General features: G+C 43.7%; 1 protein-coding gene across 2 annotated transcripts in view; it reads left to right on the top strand.

Moving 5' to 3' along the window:
* The window catches only part of MSN (moesin), a 42606-nt gene extending 18249 nt beyond the window's left edge, over positions 1–24357 (top strand). Inside the window, exons 2-13 of one of the 2 annotated variants that reach the window (XM_061445856.1) lie at positions 6124–6207; positions 13963–14058; positions 14596–14870; positions 15290–15373; positions 15722–15868; positions 16327–16423; positions 17477–17640; positions 18101–18231; positions 18912–19072; positions 19476–19568; positions 19956–20189; positions 21155–24357. In XM_061445856.1, the coding sequence (XP_061301840.1) occupies positions 6124–6207; positions 13963–14058; positions 14596–14870; positions 15290–15373; positions 15722–15868; positions 16327–16423; positions 17477–17640; positions 18101–18231; positions 18912–19072; positions 19476–19568; positions 19956–20189; positions 21155–21319 (1731 nt within the window). In that variant the 3' untranslated portion in view covers positions 21320–24357. Of the gene's footprint in view, positions 1–6123; positions 6208–13962; positions 14059–14595; positions 14871–15289; positions 15374–15721; positions 15869–16326; positions 16424–17476; positions 17641–18100; positions 18232–18911; positions 19073–19475; positions 19569–19955; positions 20190–21154 lie in introns of those variants that run through there. The other variant, XM_061445857.1, reaches the window with a different exon arrangement.
* The last annotated feature ends 339 nt before the right edge of the window (positions 24358–24696 follow it).

The following is a 24696-nucleotide window of genomic DNA, read 5'->3' as shown; positions in this document are numbered from 1 at the left end:
GGTTGATGTTTTCTCTAAGTGAATTTATTAATCCATGAGGTATGCTTGGGGTTAAGCACTGTTGTGTATGTGGCCACAGGGCTCTGCGCATTAATCCAGTGGTTGTGGATCCTCCCTGAGGACTTGGATCACATCTGTGAGCTGTAGGTCAGTCAGCGATACGCACTTTACAGTAGAATCTGGAGGACGCTGCCAGTTCCTCATGTTTTTGAAACTCACATCACTGTGGTCTAGGCTGTTGCACACGAGATGTGTGATCTCCATTCTTCTGCAAGGGGGATGGATTGTGGTGGGGATAAGGAAACAGGCCAGAAAAAATTGTTGCTGAAGCTAATAAGAGGAGCTTCTTTCTGTGCTTCCAGACTGCAGTTCTTTATCCCTGCTGAACTCAGTGGTTGAGCCCATTAATTGAGATTGGAGTATGCAGTCCCTAGTTCCTTTTGTCACTGGCTGCTTACAGAGAAGCCGGTTCTCCCTCTGCAGTTGGCTTTTAATTGAGTTTTATTATAGTTACAGACTGAAGTTTCCCTTAGATGACACTGGGCTGTGGAATTTAATGTAATAGTGGATGCAACTTTACTGTAAGCTTCATGTAAACCTGCCATTTCTTGCTGAGTCTGACTGTCAATGTTGGCATTTTTGTGTGCTTTAATGAACAGCTATGTGTCTTGTTCATGTATAGTAGCCTGAAGCTTGTAATGCTGAGCTAGTTTTAAATGGTGGTTGGGTGCATAAGATAATGTATAAGAAAGGCAGTAAGCTTGGGCACCTTCAGCAATTTGATTCACAGTCTATAACTTTCTGTCCTGGTTTATGTCTTAATATACAGCAGGTACAGCTAGGATGTGTTAGTAACTAGTGTATTGCTGAAAGGTATAGTCAACTCTGGTTTGTTCGTTGTAACAACTGGCTTTGTCAGAAATGATATTAAAAATAGCCCCAACTGAATAACTAACAACTACTGCAAAATGAAGTCAGATGCTGTGTTCTCAACTGCGCAAAGAGAACGGGGTGGATGGGAAGAGTGCAATCACTACAGTCACGGGGGTGTTTTATCTGGTAAAATGTTTTCAGATAATCCTTGCTGTGTGCACTTTTAGTCTTGGTATAAGGTGACATGTGCAAAGCAGCTCAATTTTTCTGTAACATCAGCTTTTTCACCTCAGGCTCTGCACCAAAATCACTAGGGATTCTTTAAAGGGTGAGTTCCTACTACAGGCTGTAGTTAGGTACCAAAACATAGTAAGTGCCTGTGAGGGTGATGTTATGTGTACTGTATCGCATGTAAGTCGTACCTCTGGCTTGCTGGTACCGTGTGCCTCAAAGGTGGGCAAACTTCCAGCTCTGCTATATTATGGTGACTTCATACAAATTGTCATGGTGGGGTGGAATGGGATGCCTTCCTTGGCTGTGTTGCCCCCATCTGTGGCTCCAGATGAAGGAGGAGTGCTGTGTTCCCAGGTGAGTGAGGAGGAGAGTAGTGGAGATAGCTGGGAAGCTCCAGGAACCTTTAGGAGGGTTAAAGCTCTCTTTGGGACTGCAGCGTGGCAGGGCCAGGGCTGGTGCCTGGGGTGTACCTGCTGCTGTTCTGTTCCCTGATGAGCTTAGGGGTATGAAAAGGCCCTTTAAGACTGCTGGAAGGGGGCTTGGTTTAATTAAGTGTAATCCCTTTAAAAATTGCAAGCGCTTTCACATGACCCGATTCCAGTCTTACACTGACACAGAGGAACCAGGGCTGTTTCGGTGGAGTGCTGGCACTCGGGAAGGAGCCAGATGTCTGTGAGTATTGCTGGTGCTGCAGGTGGGGGCTCTTCTGAGGTTGTGCGAAGCATGATGCCCTGGTACGCTCCATGGGTCAGCATGTGACTCCTGTCCCCGTGTTGGCTGGCCAGCTTGGTGGGAAGTGAAGTACAACCCTGGGGAGCCAGTGTCCTCTAGAACACACTTGTGTTTTGAGGGACAGAGGAACAATTCTCATTATACTTACTATCCTGTTGCTAATCTTGTTGCAAACCAAAACTGAGAAGGTTTTCAGATTATTAGGGTGCCTTATGCGATCTAGAGTTCAGAGTTTATTCAGCTTCACTGGGATTTGATGTGATTCTCTGGTCAGAACTGTTGGAACCGATGCATGGTGTTAGTTTAGTACCTTTATCTGCAGAAACTGGTGCTCTGTAGCATAGAGGGTCTATAAAGGATGGCCTGGAATTACTTATTAATTGAACATCTGTAATAGCCAAACGAACAGTTAAATGTGGCTTTTCCTTATGCTATTTTCTCCAGAAATAATCCACTTGGTGGCTTGAACTTGAGAAATATGAACATCTGAAGCTTGAAGCCTGTGAACCAGTGGGGTATAACAGCTTCCTCACGCTCAGGAAATTGAAAGAGGAAAGAAGCTTTAGGTTAGGGTCAGAGTTTTGCAGAGGTTGATACCCTGTTGTGCTGACCCTACCTATTATTCTGACATGAATTTCCTAGTTCTCTCTTCCTGTCTCAACTTCTGACAAACAGAACTGTCTGTTTTACCTCTTGTGCTGCTCAACACGCTGGGGCATTAGCACAAGTAGTACATCCGTTACTCAGTGTGACGGTATCCGTCTTTCCTGTTTGTCCTGCCATGTGCAGCTACAAATTTTCGTCTTAGGAAGTAGTTCTAGCAAGTTATTAGTAGGGCCTACTGAGAGACTTGGAAGGGAGCTGATAATCACTGCTGCTCGTAAAACTTGGGGAGCTCAGTGAGGTAGAAAGTGAGACTTGAAGGGATATTGGCAATATTAAAATATCTGGAAAGGTGCTGCAGATGGGTGCCTGGTACCAGTCTCTAAGCCTGTCTCCTGTAGTCTGCTAAACACTATGGGAGGAGGGTGGTTGTGTCCTGTAGCTTTTGAAAGCTTTTGCTTATCAAAAGGAGCTTTCTTTGGCTGCAGCTGCTCTGGGGGCTGGAACAGTGTCTCTTCCATGCAAGAGGTTTTGTCTGTGTAGGAGGTCTTGCCCTCACCACAACACTGTCCTTGGCAGCAGGAAGCTCTTTAATGCACTCTGGTAGTGGCAATCTTTAGCTGTGCTTAGACTGGTAGAACAATGGTAATTCCTCAAATAGAGAAGAGGAAGAGTTGCTAGGTTTCTAGCTCTTTCCTGTAGCTGTTATGAAATGAATCAGTTAAATATGGGCTTTTTTTCTTGAGTGTTTTTTAGCTTGGTGCATGTAAATTTATTTGCTGGTTGAAAAGTGGTACTTGAATTTTCTTGTAATGTGCAAGATGGCCTTCTCTGGAAGCTTTTCATACAGTGTTGCTAGCTGTTTGTATGCAAAATATATGAAATGATGCTCATAAGATAAAAGAAGGCTATTTAGAGGCCACCTACTAAGGTAAAACTTCTGCTAGATGAAGATCTAATCAGAATGTAGAGGGCTGCAGACACTAAATAGGCTTACCAAAGCTGATGTTTATAGCAGCCTAACTTCTCAGCCAAGTATTAAGTTAGCGTGAAACTAGTGATTAAAATGGCACTGGTACAGCCCAGGACATACTTTCCCCAGCACAGCCTGCTGATGGTTAACAGCAGTTCGCTGTTGAGTGTGTTAAAGCTGAGTTCCGATCAGGGAAGCTAGCATTACCAGGGTGTGGTTCTCGAAAGCAACAAGCCTGTTTCCTGTGGTGTCTTAGCTCGTGCTGCCTTATAGAACAGGCTGAAGTTGCCAGTGCAGACCCCAGTCAAGACTTTGCTGCTCCTAAACCTTAGGTTGCTATGCATCTTGAGCATAGGGGACTTCTGCGGGGTGGGGAGGGAAGTGTATCTCTTCCTATTGAATGTACTGATTGAAAGGTGGTAACTGGCCAGCTTAAGTGCATTTACATAAGCGATGAGTTCCAGCATGGGACCTTATTTTACTGGGCTGACAAAGATGTAAGTCTTAATTCATGCAGAATACTTATTTATGAGGATAGTTACTGAAGCAGCTTTGTTGTAAATTTTAAGCTCTGATTTGCTCTAAATAGCTATTTGGGCACAGGCTGCTAAGAGCTGCCACAAACATTTCAGTTCTCTTTTTGGTGCTTCCTCTGTGCTCAGATACTTAAAGAGTTCAATCACCTCTGTGCATGGTAAGAGTAGCTACTGTGCTTTATCCTCATACAGTGGAGCACAAAGACTGTTTTTCTCTCACTGTAGCTGGTACGTTTGTGTTTTAGGTGAACATGAAAGACTTCAAAACCCCCAGTAAGCAACTTGTTGCTCAATAGCTCATTTAATGTACCCCCTCTTATACTTAGATATGCCCTATGGACATCTTTGCTCTGACTGGTGGGTGTGCTGAGCAAAGTCAGGCTTACAAGCCAGCACTCTTTGTAGAAGAGGCTGCTTCCAGGTATAAGTAGCAAAGCTGTTTTTGAGAATGTTCAGCCCTCCTAGCAGCATCTGGCTTCCTGGATCATCAGGGCATTGTGAAATGAGCCAATTGGCAACACCTTGGATCTGAGGAGAATAGTTTTTGGACAGTATAGCAAAACTTCAGGCAACTGCATGCTATTGAAAGCTGCTAATTTTAAAGAAAGCTTGATTGCCTATGAGTTGAGGTCGTTTGCTCTGTCCCTGCTACTTCAGTACACTGTTTGACTTTGTTGTGTCAGAAGGTTCAAAGGATTTCAAAACCAACTCATGGAAAAGCAGACGAGGAATGTTATCTTTGGTCCGGTAGTGTCTATGTAGCATTCCTTATGGATGCAACAGTTAGAACTGCAACTCTACTTGACTTCAGTTGTGCTTGTTAAGCCTATGTTTAACCTCTTATAGAACATGCTGAAATGTTTAGCTAAAAACTTAAAGCCTTTAGGTTCCTCACGAGAGGGTGTCAAGTATGAAATAGTGCTGTGCCTAGGCTCAGGTAGGCTTTGGTAAACTTCAGAATCTGTTTGGATATAATGGTCTCTTTCAGCACTTGACTTAGGCTTAGTGAGCAGAATACTTCCTGTTTATGGGGGAAAAATGATTGTAGCTTTCTTGCAGTCTCCTGCTGCTGTCTTAGTGAACAAGATGTGAAATCTGTCCACGCACTTGATAGGAATATGGGGATCAGATCTGGCTGCTATCATGTCAGTCTTGGGTGGTTCTTTGACTATTTCTCTGTTTACTCTAGCTTTTTGGTGTTGTGTTAGCTTATAGTCCAAGTGTGAATTTGAGGTATTCTTACTGAAATTGTTCCTGGTACAGTTCCCTTCGCCCCTTGAAGATGGGTTGAGTATGCTAAGAGGATTGACTGCACTGAAGAGCAAGCAAATTAGGATTTGCTGATGGGGGGGGTAAATAGCTACTGCAAAGAAGAGAACTAGGAATGCAAGACCTGTAAGCTGGGGCTTGGTGCGCTGTGAATCTCTTCACTGTGTACAGCTTCAAGGTTTGAACCTTTGTCTTGATTGAAAAACATTAAACCAGTTTGAGCTAAAGCATCTGCAGCTTGTGTTCCTAAACTGGGACATGTCTTTGTCTTTTTCAGTTGATAGGTATGCCAATGGAAATGAATTCTCAGACATTTTGGTGTACTTACAGGTCTTACTTTGCCTGGTCCAAAGTTGAGGCATCTGTGTTTAGGCAGGAATATTCTTATCTACACTTAAGAATCTGCACAATGTTTTCCAGCAGTGTTCAGCTGTTGTAATGCAATTGGCATGTTTTACGCTAATCTTTGAGGTGAAATGCCTCTGCAGTTGTTAATTCTTCCAGGGGCTTCCTTGACATCCATCCTTCAGATGGAAGGGTTGGATGTCCGGTTGTTTGTACCAGGGTTTGGAACATCTCTGCTTTTACGAAAGACATCAGAATGTTCTGCACTACAGAAATTCAACTCCATAAACTGTAAATGGCTCTCACATATGTCAATGTACAGACAGGAATGCTGGTAGGAATGGAGAGGATAAGCTTGTACAATGTGAAACAGGAAAGTTATATTCTATAGGGAAACTGGGAACACCATGCTGGCAGGGCAGAGGACTTTGTAACTGCTGGCAGTGAAATTCCTGGAGGCTTTAGAGCTGGTCCCTGGCTATAGGCAGATGTTGGTTTTCATGTTTTATGTGACAACACACAATAATGTGTTGTAATGATGCATTTTCTGTCTTCCAGATCAGCGTGCGTGTTACTACTATGGATGCTGAGCTGGAGTTTGCCATCCAGCCCAACACTACAGGGAAGCAACTCTTTGATCAGGTAAGTGATAGAGCTGCAGAAGATCTAAAGTTGATACAGGAATTGTGATTCTATTAAGGTGACAGCAAACAATTTCTAAAGGACTTCAAAGATTAAGTGACAGTACACAGTAGGTTCAAGAGAATTTAGCATAGTAAGACATTTTCTTCTTTTTTTTTTCCAAAAACTACAGCTTTTTTTTAATCTCCAGGAATGTGTTATGAGCTGTTCTTACCTCTAATGAATGGAATTGGTGTTACAGCTCATAAGATTTGGAAAACAGTAGATGTCTGCAGTCATAATTCATAAGTCTTTGAGGGAGTTAGTAAGCTATCTTTGGTTGGCTCACTTGCAAGCACTGAGTAATTGATTTCAAAGAGTAGTTGCTCTCTAAAACAGGAGAGGCTTAGCTGGGTTGCAAATGTTGCTGCAGTCCCTCAGTGCAGGTGAAATGACGTTCTACACTCCCATCAGGCCCTAAGGGAAATCTTAATGAAAGCTATGTACTGTATTGTATTGAGCTGTCTTCATTTGGGTTCCTCAGCCTTCTTCTACATTCACTTGGCTAGGCAAATTTCCTCCTGCTTTGGTTCAAACAGAAGCAGGGAGGCATGTGCAGCCCAAAGTTGGAGCAGCTGAAGGCAGACATTATCCATTACGGCACTTGAAACCTTGACAGGCTCCACTGTGCTTTCTCTGCTGTAATCTTGAAGGCCACGGGTTTGCTACTTGGAGGAAAATCGGAACAGTAAGTTCATAGCTTAAAGTAAAATGAATCTTGGAGTAATGACAAGATGAAGGAAGTGCCAGACCAGATAGGTCAGATATGGGTGTGGTTCAGTAGTGCTCTGCATTGTGAGGCCAGCTCTACATAGTACCTATCTTAACAAAGAATAAAACTTAAGGGGTGACCCACCCATAGAAGTCAGTTACTTCATCTGGGGCCAAAAAACCTCATCTGAATCTTTTTGTCAGATGTTTAACCACAAACTACTACTTTCTGCCATACTCAGCTGAATGATTCAACACTAGATGTTATGTTGCTCTTTGCAGCCCAGCCCTGAAATGGAGGGAATAGAGCGAGATCCTAGGCTTTACAGAAAGAGCATCCTTTTGTAATGGGAAAAAGAGAAGGGCTTTGAGGGAAGTTCTGAGTTGCAGTGTCATTCTCAGCTGTGTGATACTACATAGTAGCTCCTACATATTTTAATCCTGTGTGGTCTCAATTACAACAGTTTTTGATTGATAGAGGTGAGAGCTGAATTCTGTCCAGGATCCATGTGTGCAGCGTGGATCTCCAGCACTGCTAGTTCACAGGAGCATATACCAATGAAGCTGAGGTGAAATACCCCAAGTTCCTCAAAAGGTGAACTATTTTTATTTTGGAAAATAAGTGGAAGTTTCCTATGATTATTTTTTCAAAACCTGGTTTTGGACTTTAATCCAAGCAGAGCACCAGGTGCTCACAAGTGGTGCTGTTGAAGTCTCTGGTGTCTTTAATCTGCGCATGATTTTTTCAGTCGGCTCTAGACCATCTGCATCTTTTGCTGCAAACTGACATTGTGGTGGCAGACTTGGGCTTCAGCACTTTGTCTCCAGAAGCATCCGACTGTGTTTCCAATATGGGAACTCCTAATGTCTTAGTAATTGATTTCGCTCCTTTGTGTCATGTTCTCCAACAGCTGCATGTTCTCCTCCCTGCTGTGTGCTTCACACAGCACCTGTCTAAACACAGGTTTTAATTTGCTTTTGCCATCGTAAACAATTTGCAAAGGGAAAAAACAAATGATGCTGCTGCAGAACTACGTTTCTATATTGCTAATGTAAATGAGGCAGTGTTCAGTTCAGCTGAATTGGATTGTAGGTGTAGTTGTAAGACGAAATGCAGTGTATGTGAGTGAAAAGGTGTCTTAAGCTAGCTGTTAAACATTTGCTATATCTAAAAGGTCTGGTGGACATCCCTTTATACTGTCCATATATCAAGCTTGTGGGAATAAGAGTTAAACTGTTTTCCAGTGCTTTAGCACACAAGATTTCCTTGTGGAGTTAGTGATGTCGGTTCCTGATAGGGCTGACAACTGAAATGAACGTCCTAGAGCCTAAGCGGTGGCTGATGTCCAGGTTTTGACTAAATGATTAGTCAAAGACCTAGCACGATAGTGCTAGGTGGTGTTAGTGTAGTTACTACCACAGTGATGGTGGTAGAAAGACTAACCCTTTGCTAGGGCTTGAGAACATTGCGAGCAGGAAGGTAGGGAGTTGGCAGTAGATGTGATGGTATCAGATCTGTCTTCCACCTCTAGCATAAATAAGGAATTCTCAAGGCTACTGCTATATAAGTATTTGAGGAGCCTAATCGCAGCTTCTTTTGCTGTCTTGTGGGCTAATTATTGGCCCTTTATGCAATTAAGGAAACTTGATTGCAAAGGAAGCAGCATTCAGCTCCTGACACAATGGGAAATGTATCATCTTTGAACAATTGCAACAGACTATCTTTTTTGAATGGAAAATTCAAGGCTCTTTCCTGTTGCAGAAAGATTTTACAGTCATGCTTGACATAAAGGAAACCAAGTACTACTTGTATATGAACATGCTCAAACAGATTATTGATCTTTGCATAAAGAACTAGCTTAATGCCACGCCAAAACGCGAGAGCCTCTAGTGAGCTCGCAGTAAATACTAAACTTGCTCCCTCTAGTATGGGGATGGGGCTTTGAATATGTTGGTAGCTGGCATGTAGCCAGTATGTTTCAAATGGCTGAGCTGTTTGTGTGGTTTAGATTCTGTAAAGAGATAGTCCAGAGCTGTTCTACCTGCTGACACTGCTAACGGGCTAAGCAGTCACTGCTGTCTGACTGATAATCTGTCCACCCTGTATCAGTTTCTATCCTGACATGGTCTTGGGTCCCATGGTGGGGGTGTGTAAGAGCAAAGTTATGGCTGTTCATTTTCTAGTTCCTTTAAATGATGTTGTCCTCCTGGAATTGCAGATTGAGTATTTTCTGCATGATGCTGGTCCTGAGAAAGGATCTGCTTTCATCAATGCTTTTTTTGAGGGAAGGGAGTGTTCCTCTGCAGAGCAAACTTACGGTTTTGCTGTTGCAGCACATTAACCTTCTGGTGTAAAAGCTGACTTTTGACTCTTTCACAGAAAAAAAGTAAGTTATCCTGCTTATTTTTGCCCCAGAGTGCCCTCTCATTAGAGCTGTTAGTTCAGAGTTAAGCAAAAGGGAAGCTTGTGAGCATTACCAAGGTTTCTAGCTGTACAACTTCCTTGGTGCATGCTGCTGGCTTTGCTCAGTAATATTTAGGCAGATTGTGTTTCCATCTGTTGTGTATAAAGGCAGATAAATATACTTGTTGTGCCACACAATTCTGACCTGCTCTGAATAAGATTCAGAAGGCTTTGTAAAGCCTATATCTGGGTAACAGCTTCATGAGGAGGAATAGTTTGAGTCTGAAATCCTGTAGGAATAATAGACAAATGGGCTTGAGGTAGAACTGTTCCTGTCTCCCTCTTTCCTGCTTGGTTAAATTCCAAAGTAATTTTCTGTAGTGATAGAACAATGCAGATGCTTCACTGCTTTGTTGGGAATAGTCTTCTGCCCCAAAGTAGCTGGCTGTAGAAACATCATTGAGCTGATAGTAACATCATGATTTATACTGCAGATCTTTGTGTAGCACCCGATCCTCATGGCTTGTATCTGCACAGCTTTAGCTTAAATAGCTTAAACTTGTATGCATAGACAAAACCTGGATTAATTGATACAGGAGGATTGTACTATCTTGTCTTCTGAAGGTTTGCTTATATACCTTTTGCTATTGTACCTTAACATTAGCTGATGAACTTGGTGCTTATTGACTCACTAACAAACAGTAGCTCTGTTCCCATTCCTCAGCTGCTAGCCATGGATTCAAAGAAGAGCCTGAGGATGGGTTATACCTGTCAGGGCTGCTGCTTATCCCACAGGCCTGGTCACTTCATGGGTACCTTGAAATACTGCTTTCCTGGAGATGCAGGGCACAGGCATCAGTGAGAGCTGCTTGTTTTGCTTCTTTGACCTTTTTCTGTATCAGGCTGAAGTGCAGTTGGACTAGGGACTAGTATGTAAAACAAACACAAAGCAAATCAGTGCGATCTCCAACACATGAGAGATTAACTGATTCCCTGGTAAAACTGCTTAGCTACTTACTGCTGTGGGTAGCTTTGAAGTTGTGTCCCTTCAATCTTTACCTTTCTTTTCCTTTCAGTCTTCCTTTTCTTTTGATTAAATTGGTTCTAGCTTGAATCAGTGAGATTTTGGCCTGTTGGGGGAATGAGGGGACAAGCCCATGGCTTGGACAGGGAGAGAGGTAACTAACTTGCTTGCCTAAGTGCTCCATGGCTGGCTACAGGCTTTCATGGAAATGCCCTGGTTAATGGACACGGCATCTTACTGGCTCCTCGGGCAGCCTGTGTACAGGCTAGTCACAGAAGCCTCAACTGCTTTAACTTCTGCTCTATGAAAACATATTCCCTTCTTCCATGTCTCCCACACATGCTATATGAAGCAGCTTCTAAAATGCTTTGTTTCTTATCACTTTTGACCTTGGATCATCCTGGCATCTTGTTCCTTCATGCCCCTTTGGAGCCCCATATTCCTTCTAGTCTCTGGTAGAGAACTCTGCTGTCTGCTGTATCAGGTCTGTTATGTGGGGATGTCTACCCATTTGAAAGGCCTGGTAGTGTTTAAATACATAGAAATGGATCTGGAACACTGAATTCAGTGTATAAAAACACTGAACCAAAAACCTACTACGGCAGTTTCATGGTAGCAAGCAGCAAGTCCTGGGATAGTGGCTGGCTCCTCCAGCAAACCCAAGGACTCTTGTTTGTGTAATGAAGGCTCGTGGTTGAGTGGTATGGAAATGTGTCTCAGATTTCACAGGAACATGTGGAAACTTGGCTTTTATAAAAGCAGTAGTCCAAAAATGGACTGCTTGTTGCTAAGGAGGTCAGTGGCAAACTGTAACAAACTTAAAAACTTAAGATCCCATCACTTAGCACTTTGGCACTTTAGTACTTTGAAAGGCAAAGTTAGAAATATATCCATTGGGCAAATGGAAAGGGAACAGTTGAGTCCTTTATGGCCGTAGATAGAGCCCATCGTGGGTATTAAGTTAGGGTACCTGTAAGACCATGTTCAAAGTTGGTTTTGATTATTGCATACGAAACTGCAGTTGTGGCACCAGTTCAGAGCTCCTCCAGTAATAAGGTGCTGTGCTAGCAGTTTTCTTTCAGAAGTGCTTGATATGCTTGTTGTAGAAAGGGAGAGAGGCCTGCTTCATCTTTAACTAGGACAGCATGTGAGATTCAGGACAGGTTAATGCTGTGGTATAGCCTGGGATGCTTTGGCCTTTAGTACAGGAACTTGGTCCTACTGGAGTGTCTTCTCTGCTTGCGTGCTTTGATCTTGCTATCTGTTGCTAATTGTAGACTAAGCCTAGTACTGCAGGCTAAACAACACCCATGGGGTGACTTAATGTTCTCTTTGGCATGAAGAAAAGATGTCACACTCCATCTGAGAGTGTAGACTTTAGGTGTGTAAGCATAGCATTCTGTGTTAAACAGTACTCTGTACCTCTCCTGTGTGCCGGCCCTTCTCCATCCTCAGCTGCTGCTAGTAACTGCTTAATGGAACTTCTCACAGTTCATCAGGGCTCTGAATGCTGTACACCCCCAAATAGAATTGAGCTGCCAACTGCCAGCCAGACTCCTTGCAGCTGTAGAAAGCTGTTTCTTCTTCATGCTTTTTCCCTTGCTGAATGGAACTGAATAATCTGCTAAACATGAGGTGGGAAGGAGGGAGGAAGACTATCCTTTTCACACTTGCCCCCCATGATTCAGTAGCAGCCTGGGGGTGTGATGTTGTGTACTGTGCTGTCTCCCCCTCTCCCCTGTCCAGTTTGTTGTTGTCACTGCTATTGCTGTGGAATAAAAGTCCTTTTGTGCAGGGCCACAGTGTGATGCCTTTCAGTTCCTTGCTGGCAGTCCAGCTTGTTGCATTCCCAGGCGTAAGCTGCTGACAAATGGAAGTGAGTCAGGCAGACACATGCAGCAGAGGGGGGAGCTTTCAACCCATTCAGATGTTAATACTGCTGAGAACAGCTTCCCTTGGACTCTGGACAGCCTTTCTTCCTCTTCTCCTACCTTGTGCTTTCAAAACATACAGCAAACTTTCTTCTTCTCCAGAAGTCTCCTTAGCTGTGTGTGTGATACCCACGAGTGAAGGTTTATTTGCCCCACATTCCCTTGTGTTTAGAAGGGCTTCAGGCCAGCTCTCCAACTGGTATTCAATGAAGGACAGGCTGAATAATTTCATGGACTGCTGTGGGATGATGTATATAGAGTACATGATTGTGTGTGTGCTACTAATGGCATGCCTCTGCTGAAAGCTTCGTTTGGGTTTTGGGCTTAAAAAGAACTGGAGCCCTAATTCTGCTTTTGTAAGGCCAGAAGAAATGTGTGATCCAAGCCCTAAAGAATCTAAATAGTGATGTGTTTGCTGGGAATCTATGTCCTTGCTCTAGTGTATCTCTCCAAAGCTGGAGACCACATCACAAGGGAGCAGAGTGCATCCTTAGGGTTTCTTAAAGTGATTTAAAAGGAAGTAGGCATTTAGGGAGAAATCATAAACCATGAGAGAAGGCAGTACAAAATGACCTCAGCTTACCTGGCAGAGGGGACTCCATGATCGGGCAGCGGGTTTCCCAGGGCAAGGCCCATACCCTGCTGTCCAGTTTCCAGGAGGGAAGCTGTGAGCAAGCCTGAGGGGTGGGTGGGTGTAAAATCAGCTTGGAGTGTTGTACTTAAGGTGCCATGTCAAAGGATATTCTCCCTTCCCATTCCTTTTCTAGTAATGGAGGGGGCAGATAAGTGCTGGTATGAGGAAAACTGGGGGTTCAGGAGAGATGTGGGGGAACCTAAGTTTCCAGACACTTGCTGTGTGCTGTGGCATGTTCTAGACTTGCCAGGTCACAGAGCTGTGGTCTTATGCTAGTGAACAGTCTTCATCAAGAAACCTCCCCACCCTTTTTACCAGCAGTAGCATTCTAGAGCAGTAGTCTTGCCCCCCCATGAGGCTCTTGTCTCTTGTTACAGTATGTCCATAAAGCCCTAACTCTTACTTACACAGTATGCATGGTGTGCTAGGGAAACGACCAAGGAGAGAGCTTACCTAATGATGTAGTTAATTTTTGTGGCAGCTTTGTCCTGGCATAGGAATAGCATTCCCCACTGCAGTACACCTTAATGGTGCCACTTACTAAAGAGCTGCATGAAAGGGCGGTCCACAGCTATTGGTAGAGTAGAATACAGATCTTAAACCAGCACTGCCTGGTAGGACACAACCTTGCAGGTGATTCATGGCTTTCCCAGTTGTGGTGCATTTGCATGATCAGTGAGGGATTACCTGAAAGTGGAGCTGTGTTCCTGACTCCTGGCAGCTCTTGCACCTTTCAGAGCTGTTGCATTGTATTTTGGCTAAAAATGTTGTCATTTATAATTAGCTGCGGGAAGTAGTGTCCCAGTTGTTGTTTATAAATAGCAGGAAGCCAGAGAGAGAGGGGGGAGAGGGAAAAATACAATATATCTCCCACTTACCCCCCTCAGATGCTGCATTATCCAGGTTTGTGCACCGTAGCAGGGGAGGTAGAAGGCTAGAGCACTCGTGTTTGAACTTACCTTGAACAGTGAGATCTGCCTGGCTGGGCTCTTGCTAATCATCTTTCTTGCAGGTCGTCAAGACAATTGGTCTAAGAGAGGTCTGGTTTTTTGGACTTCAGTATCAGGACACCAAGGGCTTCTCAACATGGCTGAAATTGAACAAAAAGGTATGTTTGCTCCGAGCTTTCACTTGGCCTGGGTTCCCTTCTCTTGGAGGGCAGGGGCAACTTCAGTCTCTCTACTCCTGTCAGGGATCTGGTCTTGCCTCTCCGCACACCTGGAGTACCATAAGAGTAGCGAGTTGGTGTTGCCTTCCTTCAGCCTTGGCATCCCCTCCCCAAGGTACAAGGAGTCATGGCGTCTGACCTGATCCTCCTGCATCTAGTCCTGCTTGTCATCCAGGCAGATCTCTTATCTTTTCTGTTAATGTGCTGATGTGGTGCTCATGTGAGCATCTTGGAGGGAACCCTGGAAAGTAACTTACCCAGCACTGACCGTAACTAGTGGCTTGTCTAAAGTCCTGTGGGAAGAGGTGATGAGGTATTTGGCGATAAGGGATTGAAAATCTTTGCTTTTCTGCCCGTTCACTTCTGCATTGGAAAAGAGAATTTTTCTTTTTTTCCAATGCGTGCTTGCCTTGCTGTTATAAACTGGCTCCCCTTCACTTGATATGTAGGCTATAAAATGTGATAACTCTGTTCCAGGTAACAGCACAGGATGTACGTAAAGAAAGCCCCCTGCTTTTCAAATTCCGTGCCAAGTTCTACCCAGAGGATGTGGCAGAAGAGCTGATCCAGGACATCACACAGCGCCTTTTCTTCCTTCAAGTGAAGGAGGCAATTCTGAATGATGACATTTATTGCCCTCCAGAAACAGCTGTCCTTCTGGCTTCTTATGCTGTCCAGTCAAAATACGGAGACTTCAACAAAGAGGTGCACAAGTCTGGCTACCTTGCTAGTGACAAACTGCTCCCACAGAGGTGAGTGAACCTGGGTAGCCTCAGACCTTCTTTGCTTTAAAGGGCTTGGGATTCTTTGGGGTAGGAGATGTCTTGATTGGAGTGTTCAGAATAAAATACAGCCTTGTTTCTCTCTGAGGACTGGTGTTAGTATTCATGTAATTAAGAGCTTTAATCTTACACATCCTATTGCTACTGAAGAAACTCTAATCAGGAGTAGTGAGAGAAGCTCCAAAACAGAACAGTTGCTACAAGGAGAAGCACAACTGAATACAACTTGTCATTTGTCAGGAGTCTGAATACTGACCGGTGTGTCTCTAGCTAGCCTTATAATAAAACTGTATCTCCTGGAATACTTTTGTGGGGAAAATATGATGCCAATGGGGTTTTTAATGAAACATAATTTGATTGGTTTTAAACATCTTGTGTGTTCTTTCTAGAGTTCTCGAGCAGCACAAGCTTAACAAGGACCAGTGGGAGGAGAGGATCCAGGTGTGGCATGAGGAGCATCGAGGAATGATTAGGTAACCGATGGAAGTGTGAAACTGGAGTGTTTAGAGTGGTAAATGCTAGTGTGTAATGTATGAATACATACAAAGACCTGTGGCATGCTTCAGGAGGAGTTAGTATTCTTCAGGTTATTCTGCGCTGTATACCCAGGTTCACATGCCTCTGCCGTCTCTAGTCCACATCAGCTGGCTGTTCTTGCTAAAACAAAACTGAGTTTGCACAGTTTGTTATTATCTGCTGGGGTGGTGCTTGGAACCTTTGCAGCTTGTTGCTGCTCTGCCCATGTAGGAAGGCAACACTATCTTCTTCTAATGGCTTATAGACCTATTAAAGAGTATCTGCTTTCCTTTTGCATGCTGCAGAGAAGATGCTGTCTTGGAGTACCTGAAAATTGCACAGGACCTGGAGATGTATGGTGTGAACTACTTCAGCATTAAGAACAAGAAGGGCTCTGAACTATGGCTAGGCGTAGATGCTCTTGGACTCAACATTTACGAGCAGAATGACAGGTAATAAACCCCCCTCTCCTCATCATTGCTTTTAGCTCTTTTCTAGTGTAAAGGCATTCAGAATTAAACTTTTCTGGAATTCAGTTCTTTAACTAGACTTTACAATTTCTATGTTCTTGGCTGTGCTTTCACGCTGCCAGAATGATCCATAAAATGTGCTGCTTTGGACAGAAACATACAAGAAGTTGGCAAATGCTGTTAAGCTAGTTTTACTTGTGTCCCCAGTCTTCCTGCCACAGATGCATTCTTCAGTTCTGTTTTCCATTAAAAAAGTGGGATTGGAAAACTGCTTCTTATGTTTATAGTTCATTTACATGACTAAATTTGCTGATTCCAGTCAATGTAAGAGTACTGAAATATGAGGGCAGATTTGCTTGAATTTTGAGCTTTATATTGCAAGTCAAGGATTTGGAATGACTTGGGGCTCTTTTATTTCCTTTTGCTTTCTGTTTCTGCAGGCTGACACCGAAAATTGGATTCCCTTGGAGTGAGATCAGAAATATCTCGTTCAATGACAAGAAATTTGTTATCAAGCCTATTGACAAGAAAGCACCAGTAAGAAGCAACATTCAAACTAAAGTTTTTGGTGGCTTAGCTGAATGATCACCACCCCCCCCCCCCCCCCCAATGTCTTCATAATAATGCCAAGGCTGACTCTTGTAGTAGTCAGGTAGTAGTGCTCTACTACCTGATCTGTTCAGGGCAGTATGCACAGAATGGGTCTAATGGCAGTAGGGTGATAACTGGGATTTATTTCTGGCTAGGAGGGCAGAATTTTGAGTATAACCTTAAGCTGTTTGAAGTCAGTGCCAGGGAGAAGCTCTTTGCTTAGGGTCTCTGATTCTCCTAAGACTGTTCACATTCTCAGATAATACAATTAGGATCTGAGCTGACACCTACGTTAATATGAATGCTTCCTTTGCAGCTGACTTTAGTAGTGCCTGGGATGGTCTCTTGCAGTTTTTCCCCTTGCTTGAAGCTGAAGCTTCAGGTTATTTTGTGGGGTTTGCTGGGAGAGCTTTTTCTTGCAAATGTATAATTAATGTAATTGGTTTCATCTGTAAGGTTTATTAATTTCCTGCATCAGCTGATACCTTCTGTTCATTCTTGCTGCTTGGAAGCAGTTCCCTGCCACTGTTGCTCCTTTCTAATAGGACAGTTATTTATGCATTAGACATAATGCTTAACATCCTTTCTGGCCTAAGACAAAACATTACACTTGCTGTGGCTGGTCAGACTGTTGCATTAAGTAATTGTGTGGGAAGGAAGGTGGGAAAAGTCATAGTCTCAGTGTGCCTGGTAAGACAGCTCCTGATAATGTTTGTAATGAAACTGTGAAGCCAAGTTGCTGTGTACTTTGTGCTAAGGATGCTTTACAGTGAAACCCAGGACACTGTAACAACAAGCTGGGCGCTTACGCCCTGTATGTATTTCTTGGATTGAAATTCATTCCTGAAAGATAAGTGTTTAACTACCAAGGAATTGGATACCATTAAGAAAACCTGGTGAGCAGTTCCAGAGTTCTTAGGGTCTTGGAGCATATAGCATGCATAGGGGGCTGCTTATGTTAAAAGAACAGGTCTAAAGCTGCCTTTTTCTTGTCCCAAGGACTTTGTATTCTATGCCCCTCGGTTACGGATTAACAAACGAATCTTGGCCCTTTGTATGGGGAACCATGAGCTCTACATGCGCAGACGTAAACCAGATACCATTGAGGTGCAGCAGATGAAAGCACAAGCTCGGGAAGAGAAGCATCAGAAACAAATGGAGAGGTTGGTAGGGTTCTGAGTAACCCAGACTTGGTTGATCACTGCACAATGGCATTATGTGGTATAGATTGCTGGCAACACCTTAATGTTCTGGAGCCAAAAATAGAGCAGGTTGCTTTGTGCTTCAGTAGATCTTAATGGGATGATGGAAATGGCATGTATCACAAATGTGACCCACAGTTGCTTTCTTGGAATTAAAGATTTGCCTGTCCATTTGACAGGAGTGATGTGGATCTTGATATAAGGAGCTTTCCCTTATAGCATTGCTATTATCAACTTGTCATTGAGATAAATGCCAGCAGAGCTTTTTTTTTCTCCACTGCTATAAAGGGGCATGCGTGGAATAAAACTCATAAGCTGTGTGCTGTAGCATACATCTTTTGTGTGCTTATGGCTTTACTAGCAGTGCTCCAGTCTGCGTAGCTGTTAATTTGAAGTTACGTTATGATTTCCCTCTTATCAGAGCCCTGTTGGAGAATGAGAAGAAGAAGAGGGAGTTGGCAGAAAAGGAGAAGGAGAAGATTGAACGTGAGAAGGAAGAGCTAATGGAGAGACTCAAGCAAATTGAGGAGCAAACCAAGAAAGCTCAGCAAGGTAACATGAAATGTTCCAGTATTTCCTTAGATGCATAATCTGAGTGAGAAGGGTATAGTGAGAAGAGTGTAGCTACGAGCATCTCAGCTGTTTCGCTCTCCAGTATTGTGTACTAACTGGTGTTAGGGCCCTGATTTGACTTTCCAAAGCTGAATGTAAGCTTTCTGTATACAGCTTGTGAAATAGGACTTGCATTAGAGATGAGTGGCAGCCAAGATGACTCTCTGGCAGCAAGTGTACCTTGCAGTTGTTCATGTGCTGCCTGGAAGCTTTATCCCAGCATGTCCATAGCAGGAGGGAATCAAAATGTAGCCGAGGTAACACCAGCCAGTACTCTGCTGGTGGGATTGCTGTCTGATTGCTTGGCCAGTGTTACAGTGTGATACTGCTCAAGCAAATCCTGTATGCTTCTCTGCTTTCTAAGTTTGTCATTTTTGGAATGAGTACTTCCTCACAAATGAATTGGGCAAGTAATCTGTCAGTTTGCACAGGCCTGTCTCTTAGCCTTCCAGCTCCAGTTACAATATGAAGCAGATGAAAGGAACAGTTGCTCCTATCTCTCCTTTACTTGTACCTCTGAAGGAGAACCCTCATCCAGGACATAGATGTAAAGGCACCTTCCTCTTCTACTGTCATTCTTTACTTGATCTCTCTTCAAACATTCTCCCCTATGCTTTCAGAACTGGAAGAACAAACCCGCAGAGCTTTGGAGCTGGAACAGGAGAGGAAACGAGCTCAGGAGGAAGCAGAGAAACTGGCTAAAGAACGTAGAGAAGCCGAAGAGGCAAAGGAGGCCCTACTGAAAGCATCCCATGATCAACAAAAGACCCAGGAACAGCTGGTAAGTGGGTGAACTGAAAATTGGGTAGGTAGGATAGTGACAGGGCATCTAAGCTCTTCAAGCAAACCAGGCTATGAATATAGCAAGGAAGCATACTCTGGTTCCTTAATCTATAGCCTCAAGCAGATGAACTTATACCTGAATACAAGTTTATTTGTACAGCAGATATGAATTGTGCTCTTTTCCTTTTTTGTATGTGATACCAAGAAGAGTGTAGAGCAATTGCTTTTCTTGGGTTTTCGTTTTCCTTTGCATCATGGAGATGTCAGTTGGACTGAAGTTTACAGAAACGTTTTCTTACTGTAAAGATGGTGGAGATACTGTTTTTATTGAGGACTTTGACTGAATGTTTCATCTAGCATGTACTTTGGTTCTGTCCCCACTAGAAGCCTTTCTTTTGCAGGCTGCTGAGATGGCAGAACTCACAGCTAGGATCACGCAGCTGGAGCTGGCCAGGCAGAAGAAAGAGAGCGAGGCCCAAGAGTGGCAACAGAAGGTAAAATAGAATCTGGGCAAACAGCAGTACTTTTTACAGAGTTGCTCTTCATTCTGTGCTGTGACCCAAAGTACTGCACTAGAAAACACACTAGTGTGAATGTCTGTAAGCTTGAGGCCCTTGTCAATACCCAGCTTTACTTTTCTTGGTGGAATGACTGCTATTCTGACTCCATGTAGCAATATTTTGACTAATGAGGCCTGTAGCCCATTTTCAATGAATTAGAAGCATTCTTCAAAACTCAGAACTGTTAGCAGGAAGCTTTGCAAATGGTTGTGGCTGAGTAGCTTTGGAGCATAGGAAACCTTGCCACTGAGGCACTGTAATAAGCACTGACACATGCACTCAGGATTATATTGGCTAACTCAGTGACATGTCCTGCCGCAGGCACAGATGGTGCAGGAGGACCTAGAAAAGACCAAAGAGGAGTTGAAGACTGCCATGAGCACTCCTCACGTCACTGAGCCCATGCACGCTGAGAATGAGCATGATGATGAGCAGGATGAGAATGCGGCGGAAGCCAGTGCTGAGCTGCGGTCAGAGGCCACCATCAAGGACCGCAGTGAGGAACAACGCACCACTGAAGCGGAGAAGAACGAACGGGTCCAGAAGCACTTGAAGGTAAGGAGTCACAGGAGAGAGGGTGTGTGTCTGGGGGCTGCTTCTGGTTGTGTTACCAATAATTGCAGCTGGTATTTACTGTATTTAAAAGAATAAAGGAAGGGGGGAAAGAGGTGGTCATGATCTTGTCAGATAGCTGCTTGAGCAAAGAGGCAGATCTTGTCTCCTTGACTTCCATTTCACTGCGAGTAGGGAAGCATTTTTAAAGCAGTGCCAAAAAGCAGCATCTGTTGGATGTAGTGTGCTTGCATGAGTCTTGCCAGCCATCTGACAGCTGTTCATAACCCTGGATGCAATGAATTGGAGAACTTGGTCCAGTTCCTATCAAGCAGCTGTCTGTAACTGTCTTGTCTGTCTGGGTTGCATTGCAGAACCCTGGAAGCAGCTCACTAGGGCTCAGGATGGAGAGATCAGTGCTGTGCCACTTTCCCATATGGAGCTCCAGTGTTCTGGTGTTGACTCTTTCCAAGCTTTTTGTTACACTGTGTGCTAGTTGCCTGATTTGCATCAGGCTTTGCTTGTTCTGCATCGTGCCGTGATAGTTATGCACAGCAGAGTGACAGAGGTACACTTTATCTTCTGCGTCAAGCTGCTTTTGTGATGGAAGCCTTGTAACTGCTTGCATCCTGCAAGATGCTCTTGTTGAATTTAGGGGTCCTTCCATTTCACTTTTTGAAGTACATGAGTGATAGACTGCCTGATGGCTTCTACCTTCAAATGTCAGGGAGAAATATTAACAGCTCCATATAATCACAGGGTTGGAAGGGACCTCTTAAGATCATCTAGTCTCCCTTCCTCGCTCAGGCGGGGTCAGCTGGAGCAGGTTGCCTGCAACTGTAAACATTCAGGCTTAACTGTTTCCATAGACACTGAATCTTTGGGAGGATCAGTAAGAAACCTCCTTGTCCAGCTTTGTGTCTCTGGCGTGTGCTAACCCATTGCTATCTGCTTCCCCTTCTCTGAAGGCTCTTTCCTCAGAGCTGGCAAATGCTCGGGATGAAACCAAGAAGACAGCCAATGATATGATCCATGCTGAGAACATGCGTCTAGGCCGAGACAAGTACAAGACCCTCCGTCAGATTCGGCAGGGCAACACCAAGCAACGCATCGATGAATTCGAGTCCATGTAAACTCTCCCTGCACCTGCTGCCCTGCACTCTCTTCTCCTCTCTTTCCCATCCTCTCCCATCATTCACTCGTAATCGTGCTACGCTGGAACCACTACAGAAGAGTGACCATGGTCTTATTTATCAAGTTTTGGGCAAATGCTGGAGTTAAGCAACAGAAGAAAGAATAGTTATTTACATCTTCCTGGGGTGGCTTGTCGAAGCAAACGTGTACTGGGGCAAATCTGAAATTGCTTGGCTTTGGGTAAAGTCTCACTGCGTGTAGTTTTGCATTCCTTACTGAAGTGGCTGTGTTGCTGTCCTCTCCCACTGGGTGAGGTGGTCAGCAGATGCTTTCACTGAATTATGTACAGTAAAGTGCTAAGTTTGACACTGTGCCTTCCTACTAACTTGTGCAAGCTTCAGTATTAAGCTTAGTAGCCAGGGTCTGAATTTCTGATGATAACAGGGTCTGAATCATGTAGTTGAGAAGAGGAGGCTGGAGCTTAGGAAGAAGGGTTAGAGATACAATATGGGCTTTCTAAAAGACCAAAGCTTTTGTCCTTCAAACATAAGCAGACCAAACAGATTCTGTGGCGTTCCTGCTGGTGTTGCCTTTATTGTTTAATGATGGAACTTTGAATTTCTAATCATGCAGAGGCCTTTGGAATATTTCCACTGATGCAGTGTGGTTTGGAGCCTTGAATTCCCTGCTTTCCGGAAGTTTTATCTCTGGTAAATGGCTTTGTTCACTGTCATTTGTCTGACTTGAATGTAACCACTGAGGCAGAGATAGCTAAGAACCACTGCCTTCTTTTTTGGGTTTGTCTGTGGAAACCTAAAGGGGTAGGTAAAAAAGGAGTCAAGACTCAAAATTTTTGTAGCTGTATTTTCCCTTTCTGAACCAGGATATTTCTAGTCGTGTGAATAGGAATTCAGGTCTTTTCCGTAAGAGGCCTTCTTAACACATAGTCATTGGTGCCTTATGACTGTGTATACATCTGGTGTAGCTCAGATGCAATCATGAAAATTGATCAGCAGCTGGGGACCAAAAAATACTCTTACCTGGGTCACGTACAAGACTGTATCTGTCTTCCTGGCTTCAAGCAGCGTTTGAGGGGAGAGGATCCTGAGATACTTGTCCAGTTGTTGCCTTAATCCTCACTAGCATTCTGCCAGATCCCTGGCTCAAGTGCTTTTCCTTTCCCGGAAGGATGCTTTGCCCCTTTGTAGCTTTGAGAACAGAAGGCTTTGTCTCTTAGAAGTGGTTGTGAGACTGGTCCCAAGAGCCATTTGTACCAGTTACTGTATTACCCATCACCTCCTGTCTTCCCAGCTATCCATGCTGTAGCTAGCCAGAATCCTTCCTGCCATTTCTGGGGAGGAAACAGCCATGCACGCTCAGGGTTGAATTGGATTTTTGCCTTGATCCTTCATAGAAGGAAATGTAAACTTTGTGAAGAGGCCTCTTAAGAATGGATTCCACCTACAATGGAGTCCTCCTTTGCTTTGCCCTCCTTGGGTTAGCCTGTCTCCATAGGAAGTCATCAGGCTAGCCTGTGACTTATTTTCTTGCCTAACATGATCCTAAATCTTGTGACTTTCTCAGTTTTATGGATTTCCCCCTTTGTATGGTATCACTGCTAGTGGTGATAGAAGGAAAACATCTGAATGCTAGAGCTTTTTCAGCTCCTTGCTCTATGGGAAAGGTAAAGGGGGACTGTGCCAAAAAGAAATGTTCCTGATAGTGTTAATAAACTGCAGTATTTCCCCAAGAATTCCTTGGGCTGCTGGAATCAACCTTACCAGTGCTGTATTATTTTATTTTTTGGGAGCAATACAGGTCTGTGTGGAGATCCATACAAATGCCAACCAACCAACCTCTGTTAGGAGCATAGCTTAGTGTGTTCCTAACCCTGGATGCCTTCTAAACATCCAGGCAGGTCATGTGGAAACCCCCTTCTCCTCCCTGGACACAACAGTCTTTTGGGGGGATCATGACATGGTAAGCTTTTGGTTGGCCAAAGTAGTTTGAAAGTCACAAATGACAGATTGCAGTTAAATTTGTTGGAACTGATCGGGTGTATTTCTGTACTGAAGGGTTACTGGCACTGGCTCTATATGAGTCTCGATACTGGGGGAACAGACAACCTTTACACTTCTGTTTTGGTGCTTTAAAGCTGGTTCTCAGCACTTCCGCTCTGTCCATTGCAACTATTGATGCATTTTGGGGTGAGAAAAGCCTTTATTACATTTTAGCAACTTCCTAACAAGCTGATGTATGGTGCCTGGAATATGTGTTCAAATAATAAACCAGTAAACCTTTTTTGCTCTGGGTCACACCACACTGCTGAGATCATGTATTATGATGCTGGCATGACTTCTGTTTATAGGGTTTTTTAATCGTTCTAATTCCAAATAGTCCAATATAGGAATAGAACGGCTTGTGCCAGTGAGTCTATTTAACTCTTTGTAGTTGTTTCAGCCCTGCCTTCTTCTTAACCAGTATTATATTCCAGTGGTATCTAATGATATTTGATTTCAATACTTCTAGCTATGCACAATTAGAAAATATTAGTCATGGGACGGAGGCTGTGGTTGTGGTCCTCCTTCCCTTGGAAATGTATACTGTATTGTAAAGAAATGATATTTTGCAAGAAAACTAATGTAAGAAGCTTTCAGTATTATGGTGAGATTTGTAGACACGGTTTTTTATTTGTTAGAATACAGTGAATTGTTCTTCTTCCTCTCCATGTTCCAGTTTCATTGGATAACTGCTCCTCTTGGGGATGGGGGAAGTACTTTATCAAATGTTTGCCTGGCTTGGTTTTTGTTTTTTTTTTTCTCTTTTTTTTTTGTTGCTGTAAATTATGTTTTTGACCAGTCTTTTTACTGGATTGTAATAAAACATCAGTTCCTTAAGGTTATGGAGTAATTCGTGGGTCCATGTGCTTATCTGCAGACAGAACCTTGATATTAAGGCATTTTTTTCCTGTTTGGAGGAGTTGTTAAAATCCATACCCTTTTCTTCCTAAAGTGCCAATAAAGTTCAGAGAAACTCAGCAGATGGTGTCTGGCTGGTTACTTTGAGCCTAGTGCTGTCTCCTGGCTAAACAGGTCTTCCATGTGGTTCCTGAGAGGTCAGCCTTGTAGCACTCTTGCAAATAAGGAGATCATACATCCCCAAAGGCAGCAGGTTGAATAACATCCCTTTCCCTGCCTGCCCAGCCCTCTAAGCTATCGGACCAGAGCAAGTACTGGAATTCACATTTCTTTGTGGACACAAAGTCTGTTTATTATATATATATAAACTTATATTGTGTTTAACTTGCAAATGGACTGGTCAAATGGAGGAGGAACTGCTGCTGGAACTTGCCACAAGTGAGTGCCTGCCATGCCAC

This window comes from Pezoporus flaviventris, unplaced genomic scaffold, assembly GCF_033815535.1.
Source record: "Pezoporus flaviventris isolate CSIRO_AGI_PZ_B2104156 unplaced genomic scaffold, CSIRO_AGI_Pfla_v1 ptg000005l, whole genome shotgun sequence".
Taxonomy (NCBI): Eukaryota; Metazoa; Chordata; class Aves; order Psittaciformes; family Psittacidae; genus Pezoporus; species Pezoporus flaviventris.
This window is presented reverse-complemented; position numbering and strand designations above follow the sequence as displayed.